At 40.4% G+C, this 15,229-nt stretch overlaps 1 protein-coding gene and 1 long non-coding RNA gene across 4 annotated transcripts in view; one reads left to right on the top strand and one right to left on the bottom strand.

Annotated features, from left to right (window-relative positions):
• Window positions 1-15,229, top strand: part of esr2b (estrogen receptor 2b) — a 68,103-nt gene that overhangs the window by 20,856 nt on the left and 32,018 nt on the right. For all 3 annotated transcript variants that reach the window (XM_086274703.1, XM_086274701.1, XM_086274702.1), the window contains exons 3-7: window positions 5,352-5,548; window positions 5,635-5,751; window positions 6,295-6,651; window positions 10,865-11,003; window positions 13,257-13,390. In XM_086274703.1, the coding sequence (XP_086130829.1) occupies window positions 5,352-5,548; window positions 5,635-5,751; window positions 6,295-6,651; window positions 10,865-11,003; window positions 13,257-13,390 (944 nt within the window). The remainder of the gene's footprint in view (window positions 1-5,351; window positions 5,549-5,634; window positions 5,752-6,294; window positions 6,652-10,864; window positions 11,004-13,256; window positions 13,391-15,229) is intronic.
• Window positions 7,268-10,052, bottom strand: LOC147306391 (uncharacterized). Its single transcript, XR_015126377.1, has 3 exons — window positions 8,711-10,052; window positions 8,480-8,628; window positions 7,268-8,401 (listed from the first exon to the last, which is right to left on the bottom strand). It is a non-coding gene; the product is annotated as an uncharacterized LOC147306391 (long non-coding RNA).

Below are 15,229 nucleotides of genomic sequence, written 5' to 3'. Positions count from 1 at the left end.
TCTCTTTTACTTATCCTTGTGAGGGTTGAGGGTGGGGGCTGGGGTGTAGGGGGTCACATAGAGACAGACAACAGAGCTCTAGAAGCTCTGGCAGACATGTTTTTGGCAAAAGACTTGGCATTATATCGGCTAGCAGCAGCAACTATTAATGAAAGCTACTATTGCGTGCTTTTGGACAAGAGCCAGATCTTTGCTTTAGAAAAAAGCATCTTATTGGTAACTTGCCATACTTTGCACAGATTTTAGGCAAGGCAAGGCAAGTTTATTTGTATAGCACAATTCAACAACAAGGTGATTCAAAGTGCTTTACAGAGACATTAGAAACAAAAACAAATAAAAAGCATGATTTAAAATTGATTAAAACAAGCAAACAAACAAACTAACTAATTAACAAACAAACAAACAAACAAACAAACAAACAAACAAACAAACAAACAAACAAACAAACAAAATAGTATATAAAATCAAAACAGATAAAATCAGAACAGTAGATAAAATCAGTAGTTAAATGTAAGTTTTGAAATTTAAGCTTAAAAGTGTGGATTTGGTGCTTTATTCAAATGCAGCTGAGAACAGGTGAGTCTTCAACCTGGATTTAAATAAACTGAGTGTTTCAGCTGATCTGAGGCTTTCTGGGAGTTTGTTCCAGATATAAGGGGCATAAAAGCTGAATGCAGCTTCTCCGTGTCTGGTTCTGACTCTGGGAACTGATAAAAGACCGGATCCAGATGACCTGAGGGATCTGGAAGGTTCATAATGGGTCAGACCATTCAGAGCTTTATAGGCCAGCATCAGAACTTTAAAGTCTATCCTCTGACGGACAGGCAGAGCTGGACTGATGTAGTCCACTTTTTTGGTCTTAGTGAGGACTCGAGCAGCAGAGTTCTGAATGAGCTGTAGTTGTCTGACTGCTTTTTTTTAGGTAGACCTGTAAAGATGCTGTTACAGTAGTCAAGCCTACTAAAGATGAATGCATGGACTAGTTATTCCAGGTCCTGTTGAGACATTAGATCTTTTATCCTTGAAATATTCTTGAGGTGATAGTAAGCTGATTTTGTTATTGTCTTAATGTGTTTTTCTAAGTCTGCATCCATCACTACACCCAAATTTCTCGCCTGGTTTGTGATTTTTAGATGTATAGATTGAAGTTCTCTGGTGACCTGTAATCGTTTTTCTTTGGGGCCAAAGACTATTACCTCAGTTTTCTTTTTGTTTAGCTGGAGAAAATTGTGGCACAGCCAGTCATTAATTTCCTTGATGCATTTACCAAGAGCCTGTACAGGGCCTTGGTCTCCTGGTGACATTGTGATATATATTTGTGTGTCATCTGCATAGCTGTGATAGTTTATTTTGTTGTTCTTTATAATCTGTGCCAGTGGGAGCATGTAAATGTTAAACAGAAAGGGTCCCAAGATGGAACCTTGGGGAACTCCACATGTGATACTTGTCTGCTCAGATGTGAAGTTACCTATTGATACAAAGTATTTCCTGTTTTCTAAGTATGTTTTGAACCAGTTTAGTACAGTTCCTGAAAGACCTGCCCAGTTCTCCAGTCGTTTGAGTAATATGTTGTGGTCAACTGTATCAAATGCTGCACTGAGATCCAGTAAAACTAAGACTGACATTTTTCCACTGTCTGTATTCAGACATATGTCATTGAACACTTTGGTCAGAGCGGTTTCAGTGCTGTGGTTCTGTCTAAAACCTGACTGGAAGGCATCGTAGCAGTTATTCTGTTTTAAGAAGTAATTGAGCTGTTGAGAAACTGCTTTTTCAATGATCTTACTTAAAAATGGGAGATTTGAGATCGGCCTGTAGTTGTTCATTTGTGTCTTGTCAAGATTGTCCTTTTTCAGTAAAGGTTTTATTACAGCAGTTTTTAGTGGTTCTGGAAACACGCCTGATATTAAAGAAAAGTTGACGATCTGTAACAGGTCTGATTCCAAAGTCTTTGAGACCTTTTTGAAAAAACGTGTTGGCAGGACATCTTAACAGCAGGAGGAGTTCAGTTGACCTAAGATGTCCTCCAGGTCTTTGCTGTTAATAGGGTGAAACTGTTTTATGGTGTTTAAACAGTTTTTCGGTGGACACAGTACATAGTCTGGATCTGCTGTTGATGTACCAATTGCTTGTCTAATCTTTTGGATTTTTTCTGTGAAGAATTTGGCAAAGTCATTGCAGGCCATGGTCGAATGAAGTTCAGCTGCCACTGACACAGGAGGGTTTGTTAGCCTGTCAACTGTAGAAAATAAGACCCGAGCATTATGGCTGTTTTTAGTGATGATGTCAGAGAAGTAGGACCTTCTTGCACTCCTCAGTTGTAAATTATAATTGTGAAGTTTCTCTTTATAGATGTCATAATGAACCTGGAGGTTTGTTTTTCTCCATCTGCGCTCAGCTTTCCTACACTCTCTTTTTTCATTTTTCACTAGTGTGGAGTTTCTCCATGGAGACTTTTTCCTTCCAGAGATAACCTTCACCTTAATGGGAGCAATAGTGTCCATTACATTTAACATGTTAGCATTGAAGCTATTGACGAGCTACTATTTTTAATACTATTTAATACTATTTTTAGACACTAAAAATAGTATTATTTGCCACACAGATCATGAAACAAATTTTAATATTAGCCAAAGATAAGCAAAGTAAACATTTCATGTAAAACTCCATGTAAAAAAGCAATTGCCCCCATAACCTCTCAACTGGTTGTGCCACCCTTGGCGGGAAGAACTGCAATTAAGCATTTGCAATAACTGGCAGTGAGTCTTTCACATTGCTTATTTGCAGAATTGTTTTAATTCAGCCACACATAATTTTGAGCTTGGCCTGTTTAACATTCTGCCTCAATCGGATTTAAGTCCAGACTTTGACTAGGCCACTCCAAATAATCGCCTATGACCAAAAAAAGATAAATTCCATTTTAACAAGAACAAACCTCCGGCAGAACCACCCTCAGGGATGGGCAGCCATCTGCTGCGACCAGTTGGTGGTTAGGCAAGGAACAGAACAAAAGACAAGCTATGGAAGTGAGTAGATATTAATAACAGCTAATGATTCAATGCAAAGTCATAGATAAAGACACAGAATCAACAACTGGTAAGTAAAGAAGAAACAGTACATCCCTCCAGCAGCCTAGACCTATTGCAGTTTAACTAAGGGAGGGTTGAGGGTCATCTAATCTACTCCTATCTATAAGCTTTATCGAAACGTTTTAAGGCTCATCTTAAAAGTGAAGACTCCAAACTGGGAACTTGTTTCACAGAAACAGGGGCCTGAAAGCTGAAGGCTTTGCCTACCATTCTACTCTTAAATGTTCAGGAACCACAAGTAAGCCTGCAGTCTGAGAGCAAAGTGTGCTATTGGGTTGATATGTTAGTATGAAGTCTTAAAGACAGGAGTGCACCTGATTATTCAAGCCCTTGTATGTGAGCAGAAGTATTTTAAAGTCAATTTTGCATTCAAAGAAGAGAAGCCAATATCAGAGAAATATGGTTCGTCTTTCTAATCCCTGTCAGTTGTCCTGCTACAAATGTGCTTCAACTTTAGGACACAATGATGGTAGAGCAGAATTCATGGTTCCCTCCCTTACAGCAACTGGTCCAATCAAGAAAGCTGCCCCAAACCATCAGAGTACGACCAACATGTTTGACTGTCAGTATATTTTTCGTGTTCATTTTACGCCAAATTTACCTTCCAAATATTCCAAAAAGTTCAGCTTTTGTCTCATCACTCACCAGATGACATTTGGGCAAATATAAGGGCGGGGGAGTGTCCAACTGTGGGTTTCGCCTTAACCTTCTAAGACCCGAACTCTTCCACGGCATGCATTTTTCATTTCTCTTTGATATTTGGGCTGATTGGGACCCGATGAATATAAAAACAAAGAATACTAGATTTTTTTTTTTTTTTACCTGATTTTTGTTTCTAAGAAAAATGAGAGCCACAAATGAGGATATTCGTTTAAACATTCGATAGAACAGTAGCAGTATAATGTCCTCATAAGTGGATATCAAGCCCTTGCAGAGCAAAATTGAGTATTTTGGTCTAAATAACCCAAAATGTGATGTCCACATATGTGGACGCCAGGTCCTAGGACGTTAGAACTCATGGATGCCATTTTTGCCCAGCCTCTTTTTTGATGCTGAATCGTGAAAACTAGCCTTAAGTGAGACAAATAAGGACTGCAGTTCTGAGTTGCTTTGTGAACTACTGGATGACTCGTCTGTGCATTTTTTAGGTAATTTTGGTAGGCCAGTCATATCTGGACCACCATTACAAGTTCTCTCCATTTGTGGATAATGGGTCTCATTGTGGTTCTCTGGAGTCCCAAAGTCCTAGAAATGGCTTTGTAACTTTTTTATAGTGATAGATGGGACTTTGTTTTCCATTCATTACTTTTACTAGGGAGGTTTGGTTAGATTTCTTCCCTCAATAAATGAAATTGCCATTTAAAAACCATTTTACAGACCAATACAGACAAAACCAATACAGACAAAGATAACTGAATAATGTGAAACATGCAAGTGTGACAAATATCCAAAAAAGTGGCAATACTTTTCACATTTTCTGCATCACACAACTTCTAGCTGATTTTGAATCAGATCTCTAATCTCTTCTCCAGATCAGGTCATGTGTTTGGCCAAGTTACCGCGGCTAAAAGCGAGCCACCTCTGTGACGGTGACAAATCTGAATTTAAGCTTAACATAACTCGGGAACTATTTTAACCTCCTTTGTTGTACAGCCCTCGGAAAGGGGGAACCCAAACGAGACTAATCTAGTGCCACCATAAAAAAGAAAGATTTCACAGATCACAATTGTTCTATATGTAACTAAAGTTCATTGCTCTTGTAACCACAGCCAGTTAGACGCCTGCTATGGACACCAAATAAGAACAGATAAACAAGCTCCTGTGGGTCGTCGTCCCTTCCTGTCTGCACAGAAGGGTGGCTGTTACAAATGTGCGGAATATGTTACACTTGGTTGTGTAGTAATTCATTGTATGTTCGTATTCTAGTAAATTCTGATACCAGTGTTTAAAATAGCAATTAAGCTAAAAGATGATAGCAATATTTTTTTATTAATTATAAAATTAATTTCTGTTTCTTTTGTGTCTTCAGTTCTCCTCTATATTTGTTGATTAATGTGAGCAGTTAATGGTTATGATGGCACTTATCGTGTTGCATCGATAAATACTATCTGTGATGCGATTTTTCCAGTTGACTTAAATGCTGTTATGGAGACATTTTCAGCAACACAGTACCTGTTGGACAGCTAATGACAGGTGAATGACGGGCTAAAATTTCTAATGTCAAGCTGTCCCTTTCAACGATTCTTCGCTTCCCCTCTGCAGCTCCATCATCAGCTGTAACAAGCTGCTGGGAAAGAAATCTGAAGGAGCGGAAGGAGTGAAATCCTCATCGTGCTCATCTGCGCTAGGGAAAGCCGACATGCACTTCTGCGCCGTGTGCCACGACTACGCCTCCGGCTATCACTACGGTGTGTGGTCCTGCGAGGGCTGCAAGGCTTTTTTCAAGAGAAGCATTCAAGGTATGACCTTTTTACTTTATATTTACTCACAATTTTTCTTCTCATCAGCTGAAATAATCCATTACTGTGTTTTCTTCTTTTATTAGGACACAATGATTACATTTGCCCTGCCACAAATCAGTGCACTATTGACAAGAACCGGCGTAAAAGCTGCCAAGCCTGCCGGCTACGTAAATGCTATGAAGTGGGCATGATGAAGTGCGGTGGGTTTTTACTCATCTTCATTAGAATTGGGATATTTCATGATTTCTTGTCTTACAGCAGAGCTAAAATTGACTCAGTTAATAGGTCTGTGAGCTCATTAGACCTTTTGAGCTTTTTTGAAAAGCACGCAGGACAAGTCTTCCTTCCACTGACTGTAAGAATCATCTAAATACTTTTAATTATTTCTGTGACACATGTAAATAGGTAATAGTGTTTCTTTGGGCCTTTAGTGTTTCTTATGATCAGCACATTCCATTCTGTTGCCTGCTCTGTGATTCTGGGCTAACCTTGGTGTGTTAAACTGCAGCTGGGATTGCTCTTTGACATATGAAGCATTGTGTTTATAAATGCCTTTGCTCTTCTTATCAGTAGACTGGTCATAGTGTCTGCTAATGCTCAGATAGATCCAGTTTTTTTTTGTTCTTATTAGATTGTTAAAAATATATATTTCCTTCTATTGCATAAAGCACAAGCTTTTTCTCACACGAAGTGTAAAGAAGTTGCAGGTAATTCGGCAACTGTCTGTTGTCTTCATTCACCAGGGGTGAGGCGTGAACGTTGTGGCTTTCGTGGTGCTCGACACCGTCGCGGTGGACCCCAGCCTCGGGATACGACAGGTCAGAGTTTGGTAAGGGTTGGACTGGGTTCTCGGGGTCAACGGCATCTTCACCTGGGGACACCTGAAGACACCTCTGTCCACACTCACTCAAATCACACGCATCACTCAACCATGAACCCAGAGGAGTTCATTTCCCGAATCATGGAGGCAGAGCCGCCAGAGATCTACCTCATGGAGGACCTGAAAAAGCCGTTCACTGAGACCAGCATGATGATGACCCTCACCAACCTGGCAGACAAGGAACTGGTTCTCATGATCAGCTGGGCCAAGAAGATCCCTGGTAAGATCCAAGCTACTCAGTTCAGTCTGTATGCAACTCTTTCACACAAGTACTGCTAAGTAAATGTTTTTCTTTTCTTTAATTCTACTCAGTCATACATTTTTTCTTTTTGTTACAAAGAATTTTGTGTTAAAAAATGTTCTACATTCTTTATTTTGCAATATTGTAAGATTCAATTGCCATTCTGAAATTGTCAGTAGTGATCTTTTGCAATATGGAGATTATTATAGTGGGTTTGGGGTGGCTGTAGCTCAGGTGGTCACCTACTACCAGAAGGTTGGTGGGTCAATCCCAGTCTGCTCCAGCCTGCATGTCTATTCTTGGGCAAGATACTAACCTCGTGTTGATTGTGCGAATCTTAGATAGAAAGCATTTATTTGTGTAGAGTGCTCAGATAGAGTAGAAAAGCTCTCTATAAGAACCAGTCCATTTACCATTTGTCCTCAAATATGGGAATTTGTCATGATTCGGCTGTGTGGCAGGCAGGAGAGGACCCAAACGCAAACTCACGGAGACAAAACGTAAACTCAAAAACACAGCTTTAATGCTGGCAAAAAGTGAAACACAAAAACAGTACTAAACTAAACTAGGAAAGCTAAACATAAAGTATACCAGGAACTACAGGGAGAATCACACACAGCATGAGGGAGACTACGACACTGACAAACAGAAACACAGAGCCTAAATACACAGAGGGACAACGAGGGAATGAAACACAGAAGGAGAGCACAGCTGGGAGTAATCAGGCTGGACGAGACAGACGCAAAACTAGAAACACTCACATGAGGCATGGACCTTCAAAGTAAAACAGGAAACACACTGACTGAATTCTAAAACACGCAAACTTAACAGCAACTGGGGAGACAGAACATAGGAACCTGAAACATGGTACAAAACATCACAGTGGACATAACATGGAACACAGGGAAGCCATATAACAAAGCCAAAGAGCTAAACCTAAGGTAACCATAACTGAGATCCAGGGAAACAAGAAACAGTACATCAAAGGACTCAAAACATAAACCATGATATAAAAGCACAGGATCTCTTCCAAATAAAATAGGAAACATAATGAGACGCAGACATGATAACCAGAACTTGACAACGTAAGACACAGACATGAAACACATGAAGAGCAGGGGAGACTTAACATGGGTTGGAAACACAAGGGGGAACTAATAAGCAAATGAACATAGGAGACCTAAAGAGCTTAACATACTATAAACATCAAAATGAACTAAAACTCAAAACACTGGGTCCTAAGACCCAGGATCGTGACAGAATTTGTAGGACTGCATGATGTTTTTTCACATTTTAACTAGCCAATAATAAGACAGCTGTAATCCAAATTACAGGTCATGATTCATTTTGATGGTAAGAAACGCCACTGAAAATACCAGCCTTTTATCTTAATGAGTTTTTGAAATGTTCATGTTTAAACATTTCCTCAAATTTGAAAGTTAAAAAAAAATGGTGAAAGTGGATCTACATTCATTGGCAGATACATGGACCGTATTTCAAAAATTATACATCCTGAAAAATGTTCGATATGTAAAACTGTCAAGAACCGTAGTTCTAGCACGCAAGCTGGACCTAGAAGCAAGCACAATACGCCGGGATGCACGCAGAATAACTTTTATTTCTCAAAGAGTGTCCCGGAATGATCAAAGGAAAACACGCAGTGTTAATATTAGAACCAAAGGACCGGGAGATAACAACTTGGGAACGCCATGATCGGGACCGTGGGAGGCTGCAACAGAGAAGGGAAGAGAGTTACTGCGGAGCAGGGAGATAACAGCATACAACGGGGTAGAGCTATTTATCTTACAATCAGGGCTGGGCCGTGGGAACTGGAGGGAGGGGTGAGGGACCGCGGGAGAGGGCTCCAGGAAGGCGGAGGAGATGATGACCGGTGGCTAATCTGAACTCCAGGCGTGCAGCACAGGCAGGTGTACGCTCAAACACGGCGAACAATAACTTGGGCACACAGTAGAAGAATAAACATAGTTCAAAAGAAACCAGAGATTCCACATCCACCTTCACGTGAGGGCCAAGTTACCGCTGAATGGTGACTAATGGACCGGCGTGGAACAGCCGGCCATGCGGGGTTAAATAGTCCTCCTGACGATCGCCTGGAATGGGATGCAGGTGTGGAGATGACAGCCACACCCGTAGGCGTGGGCATCCCATCCGCTCCTCAGGCACCAGGCCGCAGACCATGACAAAAACAAAACATTTCACAGAAATCACTCCATGTGTCCAAACTTTAGACCACAAAAGTTTTTACGCAAATCAGAGATGTTTGAGGAGAAGGTCCAGGTTGATTTAAGATGGAATGAAATTTAAAGCCAGCAGTTTGCCACAATTTGTCACTGAAGTAACCAAGCAGAAAGGGGTCAGGAAGATAAGACTTGAGCATGGCTTTAGAAGAGCAGCTTCTCTTTGTAGGAAACCATCTCTCTGTCAATCAGGCCTTTATTCTAAAGCCTGGTAAAAGGCACAGGAAAGTTTTCTTGAGCTTTATAAAAACTAAACAATATATTATGACATGAAGATACTTCAGTCCAGTGGCAGTGGCAGTGGGCAGTGGGGTATTTATCAATAGAAAAAGCTCTAACGTTTATGAAAATACAGTTCAAAGTTCTAAATCTATCCACTCATTCACATTTTCTAAAGCTGTCAAGTGGGCCAGATTGGAGTCTTTGCCGGTGCAATTCCAGCCCCCAGGTCTTATGTTTGCCACCCCTGCTCTAAGCACTGCCTGTTAAACACCAGGCACTCCTCATCATCTGCTAATACCATCCCTGCAGTGAAACATGATAGTAGCGAGGCTGCTTCACAATAGCAGGTACAGCAAGACTTCTCAGAGCATTAAGTAGAAAGCAGTTACCTGGACAGAAGCGCCTTAAATAAAAGGAGATCCATATGACAGTAAGCCAACGTACACGCAGCCAAGCTAGCCTCGAGTAAAAAGTCTTACTGTTCTTCAGTAGCTTAGTTAAAGCAACCACGTAATCCACACAGAATAGCTACAGACACACCTGAAGACAATACTATGCACTTCATATCCAGTCAGTGATCCAAAGGAACAATCAATGGGCAAATCTAGTTGTAGAAACTTACCCAAGAGGCCTCAAAGGGACTTCTAGCAAGAATCCAAATACTGGTAAATGACATATTTCATTTTCTCATAATAAACCTTTTTAAAATTGAATTACTGAAAAGAAGTTAGAGGTCCAAATATTTTTTAAAAGCAAATAGTGAAAAAAAAAAAGCCAGATGAGTGCAAATAAATGTAGCAGCCTGATGTGATGTTAGTATCAGTGTTGGTTCCTTCCATAAAGTTGCTTTTCATGATTGATACTGTTTTTCTTTTGCACTAAAGGATTAAATCAAGTTTAAAATGGTAAATGGCCTGTATTTATATAGCGCTTTCTGACTCTCTGGTGTCACCTGTGTTAGCTGACCCACTTTTGAGGCCAGATTCAATCAAAGAATCCCCATCAAAGTAGCTCTGTCTGTTGACATGTTTGGCACTGAGGCACCGGTTGTGCAACAGTCTGTTACAAAGTTACAGATGTCCTGCACCACCCCTGTACATTTCTCTCTGTTTCTGGGTAGAGCTCTATGTAGTCATACAACAGAAAGAAGTTCCTTGCAACAGTGTCTATATCAACGGTCAGGGAGCCCTGATAGATTGGCTGGCTAAGACACATTACCAGATGGCCACAAAATCTTCCAAGCAGTGAGTGTTTCTGGTCTAATTCCAGGCTGGCCTGAACCCTTTACTGCTCTTTCACCATATTTCCTGTCTTGTTGAACATCATGTTGCACTGGATAAGGCAGTGAGCCAATGAAACACAGGAGTGATGAAGAAATGATTCCCCCGATGAATCATTGTTATATAGAACATTTATGATCAGTTTAATGTTATTTCACATAAAAACAAAGCTGCTTTTCTTTCAAACACAAATACATCTCAAAGTGACCCCATACTGCAGTAATGCATACTATTATTAGTCTGCACAGACATGTAATCAAGCTCCAACTTGACTGGTGGATCTGGGCGTACAACTAAAAGAATGTGTGAATAAGTGCTGATTCCAATTGTGCAATTTGGGATAGATTAGGGTTTTGTGCTCATAATTCCATGAAGGCAGAATGTGGGTGGTTTCCAAGTGTAAAGAGGCCTTTTTTTTTCTCCTCTCCTCAGGCTTTGTAGAGTTGAGTCTAACAGACCAAATCCACCTGCTGAAGTGCTGCTGGTTGGAGATCCTCATGCTGGGCTTGATGTGGAGGTCGGTGGATCATCCTGGAAAACTAATCTTCTCTCCAGATGTCAAACTCAGCAGGTGAGAGGGATTAGCACTTATTGCATTAAAACTAATGTGATCCCATTGCACTGAAAATCTTTTATGAAGTTGGTCATCAGCTAACGTTTAGCAGGTTTACAGAGCGACAAATACTTGTTTCTGCTATTCCACAGAGACTTTAGCTTACAGAGAGTGTTTGCTCAAATACCCACACAGCTTCTGTTTCTGTGTTTCTTCCTGATATATGTCATAATACTCTCAGTTTAGATCTTTTTGAGATGTTCTTAAGTGCTTTTGTTGTCTCACCCACATAAAATAATGTAAAAAGGTAAAATATGTCTGAATAAGAAATATCTGCAACTGCCACAACATTATTGCTGGTTTGAGCTCCCCAGGTTTTTTCACAATGATGACAAATTGACATCACACGATAAAACAGGTCATCCACAACACACATACACATCACGAACATTTGTTCCAGATTCATCTGAGATTTCTCTGGACTGCCAACGCAGTCTTTTATCTCCTGCTGTTCCCTTCCACACCGACCTTCGAATTTGTCCAGAGAACTGTTGTTTGTATCTGCCAATGCTGAATAGCCTTTGTATTCGTAGTAAACACACTGTAATTGGGCAGCAGGGATATCCTAATGGCTAAACTTGGAGAAAGGTTTTCAACAGTGTTCTCAGCATGGCAAATCTTATATGAGGCTCTTTAAGTTTCTCAACAATACCTACTGTTGCTGTGAACTGCATGCCACTTTGCAACCCACCACCGACCCAGCTATACCTCCCACGCTGTGTCTGATCCACTCATGTCACTGGTGTGCTGGGACCTAGCTGCTTCTCTCCCGTCACAGATTTTCACTTTCACACAAAGTACATGCACCAAAATCCAGTGAGCGGGTTGACCACAATCATGGTGCCTACAGGATACAAATAATTGCATTTCTGAAGAATTTCTCCTTGATGCAGATGTCAAACAAACTGGCACATATATTTCTGCTGTGGACACTGACCTTGTGCAACATTCAGAACTTGTTAGATTATAAACTGGGATGGGTTAGGGAAAGTTCGTCATATTTTTTGCTAAAGGGCAAAAATTCTCAAAAGACAAAAATAGACTTCAGACTTTAGTTTTTTAAAGTTGATAATGCAGCAGAGCCACTAAGTTCTGATAACTTGTACATTTTAGACTCCATCATATGGAGGCCATCATATTTCAGACTGCATGCTGTAGATGCTATAAAATGTTTCATCTCTTGTTTAGTCTCACAGGACTTTACCAATTGCTGTTTACCCTGAGTTTTCCCCTTTGTCCCACTTTCTTGTGTATGTAATTCCCTTATTTTTGTTAAGGACTTTGAAGCAGTATGTAGTCAGACAGCTAAATGCTACATTTTTTGTGAAAAAGGCAAATGCAGAAGGAGCTGAGGGTAGGAGCAAATTTATACGAGGGAAATGGTGGGTTGAGTTCAGTGTTTGACCTTTCTTTCTTCACTGCCACGGAAACTATCACTATAGGCTTAGGCTAGCCTTGATGTGTTTTCATAACACGGCCTTATTTTTCTCTGTAAGGTTCCTGTCAGCCTTTCTCCTTGGAAAGATGAGGATAACATCCTGGATGCAAATCCATCCACCGGCCCATTGAATCATTTTCTAATTTATTTTGTCTTATCAAGTCTTTCTTTCTGCTTTTCTGACCTCTTTCTGCTCTCTCTTACACATTCATCAGTATTTGGCTTGAATTTCTTCATGGATGGTTGCTAATATGTGGATTACCAATAGGAAGTTGTTAGCTGATGAGGTTTTAATACCCAATTTTCCCATTCATGACTATAGTTTGTTTTATTATGTCAAAGGGTAAAGCTCTGTTCTGGAACCTCTAAGCCCTTTCTGATTTATGACACTGAGTAAGTCATATATAGCAGGGAATGGAAGAAGTGGGTTGCAAAGCAGGTTGCAGGGCACAACTGCCACCAGGCTAAAATGTCTTAAAATGTACCACTAGCACTTGTGTGCTGACACTGCAATCCTCTGGTTCATCAAAATTGCAGCTGAAATAGATTTTTTTTTTAAATTTTCCATCATATTATTATGGTTTTCAGGCACCATAATAAACTTTTTTAGCCTACAAGAGTTGATATAAATGGGACGCACAAAGTAATAGAAATTTCTTTCAGCATGTTCAGTTTATCTTGGTTCTCGTTGCTGCCTCTTTCCCCTTTCTTATCTTTTTGTTCACTCCACTCCATCTTGTTTTTCTTCACTTCTTCTCTTTCTGTCTGTTTAGGGAGGAGGGACAGTGTGTGGAGGGCATCATGGAGATTTTCGACATGCTGCTGGCAGCCACCTCTCGGTTCCGTGAGCTGAAGCTGCAGAGAGAGGAGTACGTCTGCCTGAAGGCCATGATCCTCCTCAACTCCAGTGAGTGTTACTGACGCACATAAAACCACAGGATGGGGAAGAATTTTGGAATGAGGTTTCAATAAGCAAATACGCTGTTCCACCTCATCCAATCAGTGCGCTATTTGTGGTGTTTTTGGTTTTTTGTTCTTTTTAGTTCTGACATAATCCCTCACACATGTGCACACACACACACTTTTGGGGTACTCATACTTCAAGTAAAGGTTTTTTAGTGAGTATAAAAGTACCAAACTAAAGACTACACATGTCAGTATCTGTTTAAAGTGTGCTTCTTAACTTACACCCAAACGTTTGACTGTCAAAGCAATACTCTCTAGTACCCATCAGACCCAGTTATTATTAAAGAAACATAAATCATAGTTATTTTCCTGCTATGATTTTCGTTTCTGCACTACTCCTTGAAATGGCTGATTTCCAGTCTTGATGATGCAGTCTTGTGCTTCTAATTTTCCATTCATCCATCCTTTTTCTTCTGATTATCTGTGGCTGGGTTGTAGGAGCAGGAGCCTGAGCAGAGAGGCCCAGACTTCCCTCTTCCTAGCCCCTTCCTCCAGCTTATCCAGGGCAATCCTGAGGCATTCCCAAGCCAGGAACAACACGTACAGTTCAGTGTCCAGATTTCTAGATTACGAAATAATTTATTGGTTTGTTTATTTATTTATTTTGGTCATGGGAGAAGAGTACACTCACAGTCCTCTGAAGTTTCCTAGCATTTCATTTGTTTAAGGTTCATAGAAATTTCCCAACGTCTCGTACAATAAATAACCCCCTTAAAGCGTTGTAGAGCAGAGTTACACTACACCAGTCCTTGATGTGACTTTTAAAATCAACATGACGGTGACCGTCCCACAGAAGTTGCATTGGCAGATGTTATTTGAAGAAGGTTTGATAATGAAGTGACCTGTGAATTTGGACCTTATTGCAGGGCGGCTTTCGTTTTTTCACCTTTAATGTTTTTCCAGTGGTCACAGTGTCCTCTACAAACCACCTCCAACAGACGCTGCAGGCAGGTTCCATCCAGGTGACCGACCTCTCCACATGTTTAACAAAGTTTCCTCCCTCACGCACACATAAGATCCTCTGCCAGACTATGTTCTCTCTTTTAACTCTGCTCCACTGCAGCTGGAGTAAAAAAAAAAAGGGCAAATTGTGCAAGAAGCGAAAGCAAGTCTGAAAAGTCAAGGAAAAGAAGGAGTCGAGAAGATTAATGAATCTTGACAGATGGAAAGTTGTAACTGAGCTGCTCCATCCATCCTCTGTCCTGGTGGTGGGCGGACACTAGTTGATCTACAGCTCCTTCTCTCTTCCATCCTCTAGTTTTTCATCAAGAGCGTCCGTCATGATGTCATTCGGGCTCTTTGATGATCCAGATGGCCTGACTGAAGAAACTGTACGAACTCATAAATGTCACAGCTTAGGTTAAATTGGTTACAGAGTCCTGAATCAGGATGTAGAATGTCATGCAACAATTTATACCAAAGAACACCAGGTTACGTGTTTTATTCAAAGATGAGATAATGAGTGGATTATTACCAGGCTATTATTAATCTTGGAATGTTTTGTCAGTGTCAGTCTATCACTGTTGTCGAAACCATGTTTTCAGTTGCAATGGCTGGATCTAATTTAAGCTTTATTATTATTTCCCTGCAAGTCAAGAAGTTTATACACTCACAGATTCCATGGTTCAGGTGTGTGTGTGCATATATGCTTGAATATAATCAGGGAAATGATATGTATAGATTATTAAGTAAGATGTGATGTTTTTTAAGTGCATTAATTCTGGTACACATAATGATGGGCAAGGCAACAGAAGGTATGCTTAAAAAGAACATGTTAAAT

The sequence above is a fragment of the Aulonocara sp. 'chitande type north' Nkhata Bay genome, linkage group LG19 (assembly GCF_057382095.1).
Source record: "Aulonocara sp. 'chitande type north' Nkhata Bay isolate Kocher_YH1m ecotype deep benthic linkage group LG19, A_spYH_male_GT1.1, whole genome shotgun sequence".
Taxonomy (NCBI): Eukaryota; Metazoa; Chordata; class Actinopteri; order Cichliformes; family Cichlidae; genus Aulonocara; species Aulonocara sp. 'chitande type north' Nkhata Bay.
Note: the sequence above shows the minus strand (reverse complement) of the source record. Positions and strands in the feature narration are given on the sequence as shown.